The sequence below is a fragment of the Zosterops lateralis genome, assembly GCF_965231275.1.
Source record: "Zosterops lateralis genome assembly, chromosome: 1".
NCBI lineage: Eukaryota > Metazoa > Chordata > Aves > Passeriformes > Zosteropidae > Zosterops > Zosterops lateralis.
This window is the reverse complement of record NC_139762.1, coordinates 3657815-3675430: the sequence shown is the minus strand read 5'-3', so window position 1 is coordinate 3675430 and position 17616 is coordinate 3657815. Positions and strand designations below refer to the sequence as shown.

The 17616-nt window shown below is 41.7% G+C and overlaps 1 protein-coding gene across 1 annotated transcript in view; it reads left to right on the top strand.

The window, feature by feature from the left end:
• VIPR1 (vasoactive intestinal peptide receptor 1) overlaps positions 1 to 17616 on the top strand; it is a 106572-nt gene that overhangs the window by 61587 nt on the left and 27369 nt on the right. Inside the window, exons 4-6 of the mRNA XM_083879908.1 lie at positions 3522 to 3625; positions 9001 to 9101; positions 10391 to 10523. Coding sequence (XP_083736034.1) covers positions 3522 to 3625; positions 9001 to 9101; positions 10391 to 10523 — 338 coding nt within the window. The remainder of the gene's footprint in view (positions 1 to 3521; positions 3626 to 9000; positions 9102 to 10390; positions 10524 to 17616) is intronic.

The following is a 17616-nucleotide window of genomic DNA, read 5'->3' as shown; positions in this document are numbered from 1 at the left end:
TGCTCCACAGACTCCTCCCTCCTCTTCTGTTGTGTCGTGAATAAATCACATCAAATGGAAGGAAATTCCTCTCAGTGACAACCAGGAAGTCTCGTGGGAGGTCCTCTGCTCATGGCAGAGAACTGGAACTGGACTTTAGGGTCCCTTCCAACCCAGATCATTCCATGATGATTTTATGATTCTAAATTCTGAGACAAGTTTTCCTTGTGCAGTCTCCATCCTTGAAGGATTCCAAGAATATCCAGAAGGAATCTGGTCATGCTTCCATTTTAAGTGACCTGAGCAGGGGGTTTGGGGCAGGTGATCTCCAGAGGTCCTTTCCAACCTCAGCCATTCTGGGATGCTGTGAAAGCAGGACACTGAGCTCTGGCAAGGCATTATGAGTTTATTATTTAAATAAATGAGAGTTAGTTGTGGTTTATTGTTTTTTTTTAATGGAAAACCTCACCTCGTATTTAGGGACAGATGCAGGAGTTTGACAGTGGTAACATTGGTAAAATTAAATACAAACTCCACAAAAAAACCCAGATTAATTCACAGCTTTAACTAATACCACGAGAATGAGGAGATTCTGTTCCCACCAGGGACTTGCCTCTTCTTTTTCCAAAAAACAGAAGACAGCCTGGAGCACAAACCTACTGGCACTGGATGTTCCCCATCTCTCAGTGAATCTCCTCCATTCTGCATCATTAATTACATGTAGTTGTAAACCCCTGGTCTCCTATCTCATTAAATCTCCAGGAGTACAGTTTAAAAATTTTAGCTCCAGCCTGGTAGGAAATGGAAAAAAAAATGGGAAATCTAGTGAACTTTGAAAGGCTGGAGATAAATTCCAAGTGCAGAAACTTTGTGTTTTCTGATACTGTCATTTTCAATCTAATCCAGATTTTCAATGTACTCCATTAGTGCTCATTTTAGGGAGAATTTGTGTTACACAAATTAGTGAGAAACAGCTCTGGAAAATGGCAAATACAGCTTCTGGTGCTCTGAAAAATTTGTCTTTCCATTGACAAATAATTAGATTTTATTACCAAAGTCTGGAAAAACCAAGAGCCAGGGACACCACAAGAACTGGCTCATTTTCATCAAGGATCTGTGGCAGAGCTGGGATTTGACCTTGGAACATAAAAATCTGTGTGATACGTCAGTCTAACCTGAGCCTGTGGACCTCAGAGGAAAGCTCAGCTTAAAGTGAGGCACTTTCCCAAATTTTATGCTCATTTTCAGTATGGAAAGTGGTATTTTAAAGAGTAGTAATTAGAAATGTTATTTGGTCTGAATAGAGCCAAATTGTGGTGTGATAAAATCTTTTTTTCTTACCTTGTACTTTTCCTACCTCTCAGACACAAAGTGAACATGAGAGGTTTTAGGAAGGTGTCTTACATCACACCATGTGTGTGAATTTCCACATCTAAAAGCTACATGAGCAGCAAAGGGTGGTAGAGAAACTTGTCTGGGAAGTGAGTTTCCCTAAAATCAGAGTAATTTTTATTATTTTTTTTTTAATCCCACTGATGCTTTGTCATCGTTCTTCCCTCTCCCTTGTTCTCCACTTCTGCTAAAACATTGTGACAATTTTTAAAAGTATTGAGAGAGGTGAGAATCTTTAAATAATCATAAAATTGTGAGGAAGTGCAATTGAAAAGAAGAAACAGGAGAAAATGAAGCTGAAAGAAACACACCTTAGCTCACTGAGAATAAGAAACAAAGATTTAAAACCACCATGACATCTTTAGAGAGGAGGAGTTTTGAGCAGGAAATGGGAAGCAATGAAGTTCAGATAATGGGATCTATTGTAAAGGAGAAGAAATAACAGCAATTGCATAACACCTGGAAAAAACTGAAAGTCCTGAACAGTTGAGTCCTTGATTTGTTTGCCCAAGATCCTTTATGATCCCGAGGTGAACCCTGGTGGAAAGAACTGCAAACAGAGCAGGGAAAGGCTGGGAACAGCAGCCCACGGAGCTGTGCTGAACCTGCTCCTCCTGGAACAGCTGTGGAAATGAGCAAAGGCACCTTTGAGAGCCCTCCTGGGTTCAGATCTGCTGCAAGGACAGAATAAAGGGGCAAATTTTAGTGTCAAAATCCACCTGTCACAGGGATTGGAGTGGTGACTTCAGGCAGGGGATTTGCTGTGATTTCAGTGCAGAGCAGGCCCGTGGCTGGGAGGATGTTCAGATGACTCAAGTGACAGAAATTGCTGGAGGTGACACTCGAATATTTCTGTGACTCACAGCTGCGTAACTGATTTTTTGCAAAACTCCCTTTTGCAGGAGTTTTCTTACTCTTGTGTGCAAAGAACCCTATTGTTGGAAATGTTTGCAAAGCTCTTCGAGCTTCGCTGGTGCCATCTTTCACCTTAAGAAGCAAAGTTTGGCTGTTGTTTGTTCATTCTGGTGTGTTGACCAGTTTTTCCAGTTCTGTGGGGTGACTGGCCCCAGTGGAATGCCCCAACAATGGGATCTGGGGGGCAGAGAAGGTGCTGAGGGAATTCATAATGTGCTGTTGGGTGTATTTCTGCTTTGTTATTTATTGACAAACCCATATCTTGGCCTTTTAGCCTACAAACCTCTTGGGGTAAGGCTTGTCCTGAGTGCTGGTCTCTCCTCCTTCTGCTGGGATTAAGCCAATGTGGGTTTGAAGTCCAGCTGGGACAGGGAGCAGAGATGTTTTACAAAGTGAGAAGTGCTTTGCACTCACAATCCTGGATGGATCAGGCAGTTCTGAGTACCAAAGAGCCACGTGAACTTAAGTTTTGGCAGTTTGGCAGGAGGAGTGAGATGCTCTTGTGTTAATTAAAGCTCTTTTTAGCTGGTCAGAGGCCCCAGGCACTCAGCGAGCTTGGCAGTCCAGGAAATCTTCCTGCCCTGGAGTATACAAGTTAAAACAGGCAGTACAGGTTGTCCACGTGTGGATTTTCTCCCTTCACAGCCAAATTTTGAAGTGCTTTGCTCACAAACAAGAGTGGAGTACATTTCCCAGGAATCACATTTGATCAGGGCTCAGTCGTAGGCAAAGTCTGGGTGTGGAGGGCTGGATTTAGTTCCCAGACCCCCAGCCTTATCTGCATTGTGTGAAATGAGCACTTTATCTACCCCTGTCCTGGCTTCTCACAGGCAGAGTGAAAGGCATAAATACTTCACTGCCCTGTTTAGATAAAAATTTTTTCCAGGAAGAAAGTCAATGTGACAATAAAACATTCAGACAATACTGGTGCAGTGCCAGCAACCAGAGGCCTGGGTACAAGTGGGAGAATGGTACCACTAGAAGACATGTTTTGTGTGCACCTCTTTATTAAAATGTACTTTTAAACTGAGGTCTGGACCTTAAAACACAATGGATGCCTCCCATTTATGAGTTCTGCATAATATGAAAACTTAATAGGAGGGAAAAAGGGGGAGAGTTTTACTCGAAGTGTTACAAGAATTGTCCTTTGGCATTTACACCACAAAAGGCAGAAGTTGCTCTAACAGTGAGCTGAAGGTTTATTTTTAAATCATGTTTTTTTTCTTTTCTTCCAGGGAATGTGACCAGGAATTGTACAAGCCAAGGCTGGTCGGATGTGTACCCTGCACCCTATGCCTTGGCTTGTGGATATGATTCCAACAGCACTCCAGGGGAAGAGGTGTGTAAACCTGGATGGGTGGGCAACAAGATTTAACAGGGATAAATATCAGAACTGTGTGATCTTCCCATGACAAATTTTTCCCATTCCCCCTCAGATTCCACAAGAGGAAAGGATCCTCTTGGATCAATATCAGAACTGTGGGATCTTCCCATGCCTGTTTTTTCCCATTTCCCCTCTGATTCCTCGAGAGGAAAGGATCCTCAAGAGGATCCTTTGGAAGCAGAGTTCAGGAGTTTGGTCAAGGAAATGATCTTCCCTTTGATGTCATAGACTCATGGAATTATGGAAGGGCTTGGGATGGAGGGGAACTTAAGGATCATCTCATTCCACATCCTGCCATGGGCAGGAACTCCTTCCACTAGACCAGGTTATTCCAAACCTGGCCTTGAACCCTTCCAGGGATGGAACATCCAAAATTTCCAGTCTGTCAGGACCTGAGAAGGTTAGACCATAGTCTGTGTGATGTCCACAAATAACTTCAGGTGTTTTATTTTCCACAGTACACTTTGAAACAAGCCCTCCACATTTATATTGATGCTGAAGTAGATATGGTGACTCCAGTCTTTCTATGGCAACAAAAGCATCAAAAGCTCTAAAGGGACAAAAATTATATTTTGCTATTCTGCAGATCTCAACCATCTAAATATCTACATCACTGTAGGGAACACACATTGTCATGAACTTTTACTAAATTTTGATAGAAAATCCAGAAGTTCTCCGGGATGTGTTTTGGCAATAACATTTATGTATTGGATATTGTTTGTATATAAATTAGCAATCGCTGACCTAAGGTATAATCAGCTTTGCAGAATATTGTCATTCCACAGGAAGGAGTTTGTTACTGGTTTGCTGCATGCTGAGACATGAAGGGTAAAGTCTGAAAAGGATAACAAATATTAGAAGCAAGATTCATCTCACCTAACTCAAAGTTCAGCATTTAATCTTAACTAATCACCTGTAGCAGTCCCATCGTCAACAAGAAAAAGCTGATGCAAGGAAAGTTATGTTTCACTGCAATCATACGTTGCAGTATTTATATTTTTATATAATGGTGTTTATATTAATGACTTAATGTGTTTATATTAAAATATAATATATTTTATTTACCCATGCTTTTTTTGTTGTTGTTGTATAAGACATCCCTCAGTGTTAGTGAATGTTGGACATAGGAGTCTCAATAATTAATTAATGTGTGTTTCCAGTATTTAAAGGGGGCTTACAGAAAGGCTGGAGAGGGATTTTTCACAAGAGCATGGAGTGATGGGACAAGGTGGAATGGTGTTAAGCTGAAGAAAGGCAGATTTACATGAGATATTGGGAAGAAATTCCTCACTGTGAGGGTGGTGAGGCCCTGGCACAAGGTGCCCAGAGAAGCTGTGGCTGCCCCATCCTGGGAAGTGTTGCAGGCCAGGTTGGAGAGGGCTTGGAGCAACCTGGAACAGTGGAAGGTGTCCCTGCCCAGGACAGAGGTGGAATGAGATGGTTTTTAAGGTCCCTTCCAACCCAACCCATTCTGGGATTCTGTGACTCAATATGGTGAGAGGTCTCTGTGCATGGTCACCCATTGCCAAGGCACTCAGAGGGTTAACAGGGGATCTGAGCAGAAATGAGCCAGCTCTGAGTGAAAGAAAACAGAAAACAGCAAAGGGAGAGGTGCACAAAGGACTTCAGGCTGAAGAGAGCCTTAGCCTGCCTGCAGGGTCAACCAGCACTTCACATACATCCTCAAGTGTCCTTCCCTCAGACTGTGTGGCTGCAAAAACCATTGCAAAAACCCCCATCCAGAGCTCTGGTTTGTGTTCCTGCTGCTCAGGGGATTTGGGAATTCCTGGGACATGATCCACCACCCAACGGATTGCAGCGTTGCCAGAGTGCCACATTACCAGGAGAACATTTATTGTGTTCCTTTAATTCTTTCTTAATTATTTTCCTTTGATTTCCACAAGGTTTTTTTCCTGCTGTTAAAGCTCAATTTGCGTGAAAGGTGGCTGAGGGGGGTGAACATGCAGGAGCAGCCTGTGAAGAAGAATAGATTTTTGTTTTGTTCCTGTTGAACTGGCACTGAGTTTGGGGAGCAAGAAGTAAAGGGAGTAGGGGAAAAAACAGCAGGCTGTACAGGACATGAGGTCCAGGAAAGACTGATAAGCTTCCAGGAGTAAAGCACTTCATGAACTTTTAGTCTCAGGTCAGAAACAACCAGAAAAAAATATGAAAAATAAATAAGGGCAGCATGTAAGGTTTCAGCTGTGAATTCTGGCAGTCTCTAAATTAGCAGATGATGTAGGCACCAAAGTGCTGCTCTTGGTCCATGCAGTGATGATGAGCCCTTTTCCAAGCTGACCTTTAAAAATGGTGCATTAGCAAATGGGGAGTGGGGTTGTTATCCTGCTCCTCTGTCAGATGTTGATGGTTTTCTCCCTTGTGTGCTTCCCTCTGCTCAGAGGGGCCACCCCAGGGTCTCTGTAGGTTCTGCCTGAAGATGGTGAAATAAAGAGACACCTCCAGAGGTCAGTTCAGCCTACAGTCCTCTCCAAAGAAATTTCTTTTCATTTACCCTCAAAGGAACCCTGATGGCTTTGGGCTGGATTACATGAACCCCAATACACCTGGCTCCTGAAGGATTTTATATCAGTATTTCTCTTCTTTTTCTCTCAAAATTGTAAATGTTTCCCATCGTCAACAACAAAGGACACATATTGAGGTTACTGAATAGAAACCAAGGAAAATAAATCTCAGTTAATTTTAATTTAGCACCTACCTCAAATAATTGTTATTATCACACTCCTGTGAAATTAAGCAGAAGCTTTTAGAAGTCAAAGAGACAATGGTAAAGTTGCCTGATTCCATTCTGTAAATCAGTCAGGCATCCTGGCAAGCGTTGCCTTCACTTATCTACATCCCTTTCTTTTCTAACAAGAATATTTTATAACCTGGACCCTGAGCGAAATTTCAATTCCATTTATGATCTTGGGTCAAATTCTCTGCTTTTGATATCTCTAAAATAGGAACCAATTGTCATTAGCAAGCACAGTGAAGAGTGGGAAGTCATTAAGTGCTGTTTCCAGAGCAGAGCTGACCCCACATCCTGCATTAAAGCTGAGTGCAGAACCATCCCTCTCTGCACCACAAGGATTAGTCACATCATAAAATATGAGGGGAGAAAGCAGGGAATTGATTGTTGAATAACACCAGGAACTGTATGTGCATATCTCGCTCCTGGGAATAACTCTTAAGAAGCAGGAGGCCTATTTTTCTCTGCTCTCCTAAATAAAGTTGTGGGACAACCTTGTCCTCCTACAGTCCCCTGCCATGAGCTCCTTCCTTCTGCTGGCCAAGTCTTTCCTGCTACAGCTCTGCTCTGGTGCCATCAAAAACAGAAATAATAGAGAAAGATGAAATCAACATGAGGGAGGTTGACTGCTTTAATTAGAAAAGTCAGAGCTGCCTTTGGGATCCCAAGCTCCAGGGAGGCTGGAAAGAAGATTTTATCTTGGGGGTGCTGGTGGATGAGAGGCTGGACATGTACTGACCCTGTGCACCTGTAGCCCAGAATTCCAGTTGTATCCTGGGCTCATCCCATAGCCTGGGCAGCAGGGAAAGGGGAGGATTCTGCCTCTCTGCCCCCCTCAGGTGAGGCCCCACCTGCAGAGCTTTATCAGGGCTAGACCAGGCAGATAACTTGTCCTAAAACCCTTGAATTATCTATTTGGGGTGACTCAAAGCTCTCAGTGATGTGGCTGTAAAGACACGGGGCTTTAACCACCTCTGAGATCTGTGGTTGAAGATATCACTGAAAACTCTCTTGTTTTAACACCCAAGTGTTATCTCTGAAAACTCTCTTGTTTTAACACCCCTCCAAGCTGGCTTGTGCAAATGCTAAAGGATTGCAACTCATCCCAGCCTCACTGGTTCTGTAAAGTACCAAATACTTGTCAAAGCCTGTGAAAATAGCACATGAAAATGTCAACTCTCAATGTTATGGAAGAGTGTTTCTCCAAACAAGGTTGGGTTTAGATTTTCTGCCTAACCTGCTCTTTGTGGATTTGGTTGTTTGGGTTGTTTATAGAAGATGGTGGCAAGGAGGGCAGAGGAGGGTTAATCAAGAGCTGGAAAAAAATAAAATTTTCCATAAACTGAGTTAGAATCTCATAAAAACTTAAGATTATTTTTTTAATTGATAAATGTCTAAATAATTTTGCCTCTTGATTTTTCTTCTTATTTTTTAATTTTTAAAAAAGCTGAAAAATCAAAATCTATTGATTTAGAGTGTTGCTAGAGAGCTTTGGAGAGCTTATTTGCCCATTTTATTTAGACTGGGAATCCCTGTTGAATCCAAGCCCTGCGGTGCCCCGTGCTCAGAGATTCCCTCTGTGTGCAAAGAGAAAATCCATGAACTGATTTCCAACTTAACACTTAATATTTCTGAGTTAACAGTGAGAACATTTTAAGTTTTTACTTGCCTAAACACAGTGTAAATTCCACAAAAGCAAACAAATTTCCCAGACAGCTCTGCCCCTGTGTGATGGTTTTGGCTTCTTTTCTTCTCTGCCAAGGTCAGAATGAATAACACAGGAAACAAAGATGTTGAGTTCCGACTTGGCATGTTTATTATATCTTATTTATTTACAGTATTTACAGGCTTATGAGCCATGAGCTTAACTAGCAAGATAGAAAATGGAGAGAAAATGGAGTGCTGCTAACTCTTTCCAAGGTTATTTCAGCGATAATTGCCCAATATCAAGATGACACCTATATAATTTATGGTTTTGACCCAATAATGACCACCCAAGGCCCGCAATGCAGACATTTTTCACCCAATTACAGAAAACCACTCAAACCCATGAAGAAGAAGGAAGGAGAAGGCAATGAAGAAGGACAAAGACAACACCCCAAATCCTCCATCTTGACTCATATGTATTACTATACACTAAAATCCCAAATCCTAAGTTTCTAGGATTCCAACACCCCTAGACCTCCTTAACTGAATCAATCTCACCACACTCACCATGTTAGACTCAGTGCCATGCACTCTTTAGCTGAACATTGGTCACTCCTCATTCCATGAGGTTTTAGGCTGCAGCTGTCTCTGCAGATGCCAAATCAGCCTCCCTCCAGCAGAAACCTTTCTCTTGTGTAAATTAAACCTGGGTTTGGGTGATCCAAGCCCTGCTGCAACCAGATCCACTCTTCACACTCACACTGGCGGTGTTTGAATCGTGTGCACTGCTGGATGGGATTTCAAAGGGTGAAGGAGGCAGAGGTGCTTTAAGAGAATGGAGAAATATTATTTCCTTGTCCCAGCAGGGCGATGCTGTGTTTAGGAGTGCATTTTGGACCTCTTTGAAAGCCCTGTTTTCTTTCTTTCACACCAGCAAACGGTGTTCTATGGGACGGTCAAGACGGGCTACACCATCGGACACACCTTATCCCTCATCGCCCTCACGGCTGCCATGATCATCCTGTGTCTCTTCAGGTAAGGCCACCAGCAGGAAAAGGCACAGGGAAGATGTCTTGGTTTGGAAAGACAGGTGTCTGCCAGGGAAAAGCCAGAGAATGGAGAATGTAAAACCCCTCCCTTCGAATTATTATAATTTTGAAATTAAGGAGTTTTCAGGCAAAGATATGGGAATAGGAATGACAGTTCATTGCTAGAAATATTAAAAATGCAAATGTAGTAGTACAAAAGAACAAGCAAACAACAACAAAAAGAAGCAACCATTGGCAGAGTCAGAACACAACCTGAGCTGTTGCCATCTTTCAATTGTTCCACCCTGTACCGAGGCTGATGTTGCAGCAAAAGCTCAAGGAATGTCTCCCAGCAGTCCTATCCCATTATTTGGAAATATTTCATATCCAACACAGACACATGCAAATTACCTCCACAAGGTACAAGGTGCCAGCCAAGCTGGTGAAACCCTTGAGGATCCTGTTTTTCCTTCATGGGAAACAGCTTAACTTGACTTGCCTTTGCCTGCAGGAGGACTCAGCTCAGCCCCATTATCTTGCCATCATCCGAGGTTAGGAGCACAACCTCTGCCAGTGCACAGTGGCTCATTAAGAGGTGGTAATTTGATTGTGCTGCTGAGTGAGGTCTGGTGTGGTTCTGGTGTCTGTACAAAGCACCCATTTCCAGACTATTAGACCTTTCACTTTAGCTGATGTAAATTCTCTCTTGGAAAAAAAAAAATCCTACTTGATCAGAATTCGTCTTCAAAATATTAGCGGGCAAGGGATAGAAAAACTCTAGTATAGTTCTCAGTATCATTAACAACCAGTAATTTTTAAGTGAAAATACAGTTCATATTTCTCCAGAAAGCCTGTAATATGTGTTAATTCTGGCAACAGATGCTGAGAATTTATTTGCCTGCTTGAAGAGATGTTTCACTTTGAAAAGAATTATTGCAGCAGAAACATTCTGTAAAAAAAAGATTTCTATCATGAGCGCAGTCTGCTCAGTCAAAAACATTTCTTTCCCCATGGAGAGCAGTGGGATGGACCTGTTTTCTGTCATCCTGTATTTTTCCTGTTTTTCTGAGGATTGAGAAAGCAGCAGTACCGCTGCAGATACGTGGATTGCCACATTCTGCAGAATTAAAAAGGCTTAAGTGGATTTGTGGTGATGTTCATTAGACCAGAGCCTGTCTCAGGGTTTCTAATGTTTAATTGGGACTCTGTGTCACGGCAGAAGAAACAGTGTAAATATAAAAACAATGCTTTTGAGAAGATTTGCTATTCAGAAATGTTTCATTTCTTTCTCAACAGAAAACTGCACTGTACTCGAAATTACATCCACATGCACCTCTTCATGTCCTTCATCATGAGAGCCATCGCAGTCTTCATAAAGGATGTCATCCTCTTTGAAAGTGGGGAATCTGAGCACTGCTTCGTGAGCTCAGTAAGTGGCCTTGCACTCAAAATTTCCACCTTCTGCCCCTCTTAAGCAATGCACCAAAAATTACCTTGCAAATGCATGTGAGGCAGTGCTTTAGAAATATTTCAAATCTTTTTCTCGTTTAAAAGGAAAAAATAATCCATGATTGCTGCCATTCGACTTATATGGAGAAGGAATAAATTGATTGTCAGAGTCCAAAATGTACATATTTATATTTTATATCTGAGCCTTTCTGAAGTTGGACTTGGTGGTCTTAGGGGTCTTTTCAAACCTTAAGGATTTTATCAGGTCAAACCCACAAATGAGGTTGTACAGGATTTTGGGGCTCCTGTCAGTCCTGTGTCCATCACCCAGCCACATGCTAATTTCTTGGATATCCTGGTCAAATGAGGTTTGTGTTTAGGGATTCAATAAAACCTTTTCCTTCAGTGAGGATGGGAGTCAGACCCAAATTCACATAACTGATTTTAGTTATCTGTGGGGATAAGCACCTACACATGAGCCATGTGTGTAAAGTGCATCCATAGATAGTGGACTCTAATTCATCTGTTCCCTGGAGTCTGGAATTCTGTTCAATCCTTTGGGAGAAGGCACCTGCATGTGGGTGATTCTCTGGGCTCCAGTGACCAGATCCTGCAGGATTTGAGGCAGGAAATCTGTGTGCAGACATCATCACCCATTTTTCATCTGAATCAGTATCCCGCACTCGCTGTCTGCAACTCTGAGATTTCCCTACTGGGATGAGAAATAAGGAAAATGAAGGAGTTGGGCTATTTTTTTGCCTTCAAACTCAGTGTTATCAGCTGGCTCAAACATTAAGGAGGGAGAAGGGCTGTTTATCTAAAGGCCATGCTGACGTAAGAGGACACCAGTCATGAATAAATTTAGGCAGGAAATTGAAATCACCAAAACGAAGAGATGCGATCAGAAGTTATCCAGGCAAAAAAAAAAAAACAAAAAAAAAAAAAAAAAACAAAAAAAAAAAACAGGAACCCTCCATAGTAAACTTAGAGCATTAGATGAGCTGCTTGCTGATAATAGCAGGGGACTGGGCACAGCACTCCAGCAGATCCCTTTGGACCTGTTTTTTATGTCATACAGCACCAGAAAAAAAAGATTCTCTTTTCCATCCACCTAATTTCTTCCTTGCTTGCTGGCTTTCCTGTATCCTTACCCTGAGTCCTGCCCCTGCTGTTATAATGATTTTTTTGCTTGAGCATCTCTCAGTTGAAACCCTGAGCAGCCTGCTCTCAGTTTTTCCCAAGAATTGTGTGCAGCATGATTTGTTCCCTCTGGAATGTCCCTGTGTGCTCCTTCCTCTCTGTGATTCACTTGGATCTGTATTCTTGGGATGGGATTTTCTTGTGAAGGTCCACGAATGGGTAGAAAGACATGGAAATTAGAATAAATTTCCACAGATTAATTATCAATGCCAATTGGCAGAGGACAAATATAGAACAAATTTCTCATCCCTGTGGGATTTTGCACTGGATTTTGCTGGATCAGGACTGAGGCACAGTTGCAGAGAGCTGAGTAAGAAGTGTTTGCTTTTCATCCATCCAGAAACATTTCTGGGTGTAAATACAGAATTTTCCTGCAGAATACCTGCACTTTCAGGTAGCCCCATGGCTGCAACATTTTTGTCGTTCTCCCCATCAGAAGATTTTTTAATTAATTGCCAGCTCAGGGTGAATGGCTGGATGATACATAATGGTTATAAAATTATGTGGGTCAAATCTACACCACATTAGGCTGAGCATACCCCTTGCGAAATCTGCACCAGTCTTGAACCAGCATTTTGAACAAATTTTTAGCTCCCAGTCTAAAAAAAACTGACACAAAATGCCTCTCCTAACATTCACCTGTTAGGAAAAAAGGTTATAAAATCCCTTGTGCTCCTGTGGGATTGGTTGGGTCAGGTTAGGTTGGCTTGAGTTAAGTTTGTGCTTTGACCTTGCAGGATAAATCTTGACTTGGGAGACCTGGTGTTAACTCATATACTCAGGATTTTATACACAATTCACTGAAGGTGCTGTGGTTGTGGCCTTGAACTCATTCAGTCTGGGGAAAGATTTGAACAAACAATTTGTTGAATGCTGTCACTGCTACTCTGGTTTAGAACAAGGCAAACCCAAAGAAATAAAATTGTTTCATTGGGAGAGAAACCACACTCAGTTCCTTTAGGCAATGAAAGGGTAAAGACATCCACCTTCCAGAACAGATTTAGGGCTATAAAATCCAAATGAATTGAAACCTCTCCCAGCATTTCTGATGAAGGAACAAAAGTTCTCAATTTGATATTACCTGCTGTAGTAAGAAGACTATAAATTATGTTTTGTGCTCCAGCCACACAAAATTACATTAAGCTCTCCACCAACAAATCCTTCAGTGCTTCAATCAAGTAGGAAGTCCAACACAGGAAGATGTATATGTCATTTTAAAAACCCTTTTAAATAGGGGTTACTGCATTTTTACTTCACTTTACCTTATTTGGGACACTTCAGGTGTGGTGTTAACTCTCCACCATTTTAAACTGAAAGAGTTTTGGGTTGCCACTGAGTTCAACATGAACAAACACCAAAAAAAAAAAAAAAAAAAAAAAAAAAAAAAAAAAAAAAAAAAAGCATTTCTAAGGGCCAGAATGCCTAAGAATGTGGCTGCAAACATTTCAGGGGCAGTGCAGCCAAAATTTATGTGATGAGCATCTGAGCATCATTGAGTCATGGTGTGAGCCAGAACTGGGTGGTGTTTGCAGAGGGATGTGTGGCACCTGTAGCCTCTTGGAGTTCCTTGGTCCTACTTTATGGATAAACTCACTCCTGGGGGAAAGAAGAGTCCTGCTGCTTGGTGAAAAAATCAGCCTGTTTTCATTGGGCAGACACCCTGAGCTGACAAGCAGGACTTGTTTTTATGACTAAATGGAGGAGATTTAAATGATCTTTAAACGCAGAACCTGCATAAAGCCCCTTGTCCCACAACAAGGAAACTCAGCACTGGTGGCTTTCTAAACATCCCTCACTCCTTCTCCTCTTCCCAGGTGTCCAAATCTGTTAGATTTGTTTCTAGGCACAATGTGGGTCACTTGGCTCATGGAGAATCCTCAGGCTCCTCTTCCAAAAGGGGATTTCTGTGGGATATTCCAGACACCCCAGGGAGGTTTTGAATTTTCTAGAGAGGTACAAACAGCAGAGGGTACCTTGAATTTTCTAGAGGGGTGTGATGGCCACACACAGACACAACATTTTGCTCAAGGCACTGTGAGGAGACCAAACCCACTCCCTCCCTCTCTCTCATAAAGTATTCATGTAGCTTTTTAATTGCAATTATACCTAACTGAATCATCCTATTGGCTTAAGTGGATTAAAAGCAGGCAGCTGTGTTTTTCATCTGGGGCTTTGGGCACTTGGATGTGGAGATGATGAAGCTCAGAGGGCTCTGTGGAACCACACACTCGGACTTCTTCAAGAATTATTGTATTTTACTCATTAGGGTTATGTTCTGTCTCACTAATTGGTCATTTCTGATGGAAATTTTGCCACACTTGGCTTTGTTGCTTCTGCAAATTGTTCACTGTGTGTGAAAAATTGCACTATTTTACAGCCTGGATTTGCCTTCTTTTTTTTCTGGTTTTTGTTTGGTTGTTTTTTGTTTTGATTTGTTTTGGTTTGGCTTGGTTTTGGTGGTTTGATTTTGGGGGTTTTTTTTGATTTAGTTTTGTTTTGTTGTTTTGTTTTCCCTGACAGACTCAAGAAGTTTTAGGTTTTCACACTGATTTCCTTAAGTTTAGTGCCCTTCCCTCTTGGCATTCCCACAGCTTATCTTCCCCTTTCCTGCTCTCCCTGGAGAACACCCTGTAAAAGACAACAGTCAAAACAACAAATGTGGTAGAAAGATTGAACTGAACACTTCAATTGTTGTTTCATTTAATTTTTTCGATGGGTTTAGGGATAGGTTTTGCTATAGTTTCATTACTGTCATATCTGAATGGCATCATAATGATGAACCACTTTCATTTCCAGCCTTGCTGAAGACAAATCCAACAGTTTGCTGTAAACAAAAATCAGGTTCTACAGGTTAAATTCAGGCTGACTTTTCTTCTGAGCTCTGCAAGTTTGCCCTCGCTGGAGATTCAGCCAAGGGAGATCACATCATTTGTCTTCTCCCTTTTGTATTATTCCAGTAAAACAAAAAATTCCAGCACGAAAATTGTTCTTTCCAGAGGAGGGTGGGATTTCAGCAGTGGAGAATTTACATGCATATCTCATATTTTCAAAATGAAAAATTGGTGGTTTTTTCATGTTAATTCCCTCAGGACAAACTGATAAGGCCTCTACAGGCCCCTAAATGAATTTTATTTATAGAAGTTGAAGACAGATACATTTTCTGAGGCTACTCAGATCCATGTGGGAGCACCACTGATGGAGAAATGGAACAGTAGAAGGTTTGTTTTATGTTAAAGCAAAACAAACATTATAGAGTCAGTTGTTTCCTTGGGTGATATCTGATGATCACTGCTACAATCTTGGGTTTACAGCAAAACAGAGGGGAAGGAAAAAAATAAAATAAAGGAAAACAAAAAAAACCCAAACGAGCCCTAGAGAAAGGCCCTGTAAATCATGCACAGCATGATTTTACAGAAAGGAAGGAAAGGGAAGGAATTGAGGCATCCTGGAAACAACCCAGGAGTGAAGGCAGAAGGTCAGACTGTGGCAGAGCTCTGAAGGAGGAATTTTCTTTACTTGAGTGGTTCTATAATCCTGGAGACAGCAGTGCCACCGTCATGGGCTGGCACCTAAACACATTGCAGTTGCCAAAAAAGAGAGAAAATGGGAAAAATGTGAGGAAGGACTTTATTAAAACTCCAATCGCCTTCCCTTTTTAATTGTTGCTTTGTGGTTGACTTGGCTTATCACTGAAGATGTGCTCGTGAGTGCCATTATCCTGTGAATGATGAGCACAAAGCAGGCACAGTTAACCCATTTACCAAGATAATTCTTTTTTTTACATCTGAACTCAACTCTGAGTCATCTGACACCCAGGTTAGACCAGCCAGAGCTAATCAGCATCTCACAAATACTCACCAGACGGTTCCCAAAAAATCAAACAAGAATTCCTAAGAGACAAAATAGAAAGTCTGGGTCCTTCAAGACTGACAGTTACATAATCCCTGTTAAAATCAGCAAAGAGAAAATCTTAAATAGCCTTGAGGATCACAGTCATGGGTCTAAAGTTGCTTCTCGTGAGAGGGAAAGCAGAAGTAAGAGTTTCTTCCTGAATCCAAGAGGACAGGGTTGGATTTGAGGAAGCCTGCAATGGGAAGTGGGCAAGGCACGAAGTGCAGCCGTGTGCATCACGTTTTTCATCAGTGTAAAATCGTACAACTCCATTTATTTTAATATAAAATTCACTGGTGCAACTCCTTTTGTCTTAATGCAAATTTTATTGGTGAAATTCTTTTTGTTGTAATACAAATCTGACTGATGCAACTCCATTTGTTTCAATATAAAATTCACTGGTGCAGCTCAATTTATTTTAATCAGTGCAGGATCTGCCCCTGCCATGCTTTGCACGTGAAATAGAGTCTGTCTTATGTAACTTCTTTATAAATCCTCTCTTCATCCCTGGAAGTGTCCAAGGCCAGGTTGGATGGAGTTTGGAGCAGCCTGGGATAGTGAAGGCGTTCCTACCAATAGCAGGGGGTGGCATTGGTTAATCTTCAAGGTCCCTTCTAACCCAAACCGTTCTGGAATTCTGTTTCTATAAAAGCTTTGCCATTTTCAGCTGGCTCTGAGGAGGAGAAAGTACAGAGAAAATCTGAGTTTATCTCTGGGAGCCTTGGATTTCACATGACTTTGGATCAAGCTCTTTCTGCAGAAACAATTCTCTAATGAAGGATACAATGCTCCATCCAGGCTCATTTGTGGCCCAACCTTGTTGCAGGTGGAAGAGGCACAGGGAAGAAATAGAAATTGATCTAAAAGCTCCTTCCTGATGTCCCCATTGCTGCACAGTTTTGATGGGAGCAGCAAAGCCTTTACCTGGCTGAGGCAGGGGCTGTGTGCCTGGTTCAGGCTGTACAGCTCAGCTGGTCCAGCTGGGAATGGCATTTCTGCTTTATGAAGTGGTAACAAATCCATGAGCTCAGACACAAATCCAGGCAATAATGGCTTCATAAATTGCCCAATGACAGTTGACATGAGGCAAATATTCCAGGGTGTGCTCTTGGGGAAATGATGGGTGCATGAAAATGGAATGGATTGTGACCTGAAGAAAAGCAGGTTAAGATAAATTGAATCAATTAGCCACTGCCAAGGCTTTAGAGAGCACTTGCATCATGTTTCTGGGGCACCACGGGTGCAGAGCAGGAAGTTAACAGGGAAAATGTGGGTTTGGGACGTCTTCTCCCTGCTCCTGAGACAGTGACCATGAATCCAGTTAAATTGATCTGTCTGTACTCTTGATAATATATTTTTATACTTAGAGTTGAAGCCTCTGAAAGATTCATCATCGAGACATAAGATTACTATTCCCATGAAGGTCTTTTATTTTTCATAAGTCCTGATAGATGATAAATTGCTTTAACAGAGACTTTCAAACTGGAGTCTATGTGCTTCCATCGTGAGCCACTTTGCTCCTGTCAAGGATGGCCTTTTAAGAATTTCTTGAATCACATTTCTTCATTCATAGATATTGTTCTTAACAGCCTAAATCTCTGTGCAGCTTCCAGGAAAAGCTGCAGAGCCACCTGCTAGTGCAGCAATTTATTGTTTGAAATTCCCTGCTTGTCACTCCTGGTGATAGGGAGGGAGGGAAGGAGGCAAAGGAACCCAATTGATTTAGGAGGAATTTTCTCCTTTGAGTATTTGAAGACAATTCACTTTCATTCTTGAACATAAACTTTGTGGGGCTTTTTATTTCCCACTTGTTTAACTCTGGTCTACAACTGCAATTAAACTGAGGGAAGAAATGAAAGTGATGGTTTTTTGCCAGGCAGTCTGGCTTGTTTGTTTTTAATTTGCTTTTTTGCTGTTGTTACACAAAAGTTTGGGTGTGCTGAGCCTAAGTTAGCATAAGTTAGTTTCTTTCTCTTTTTTTT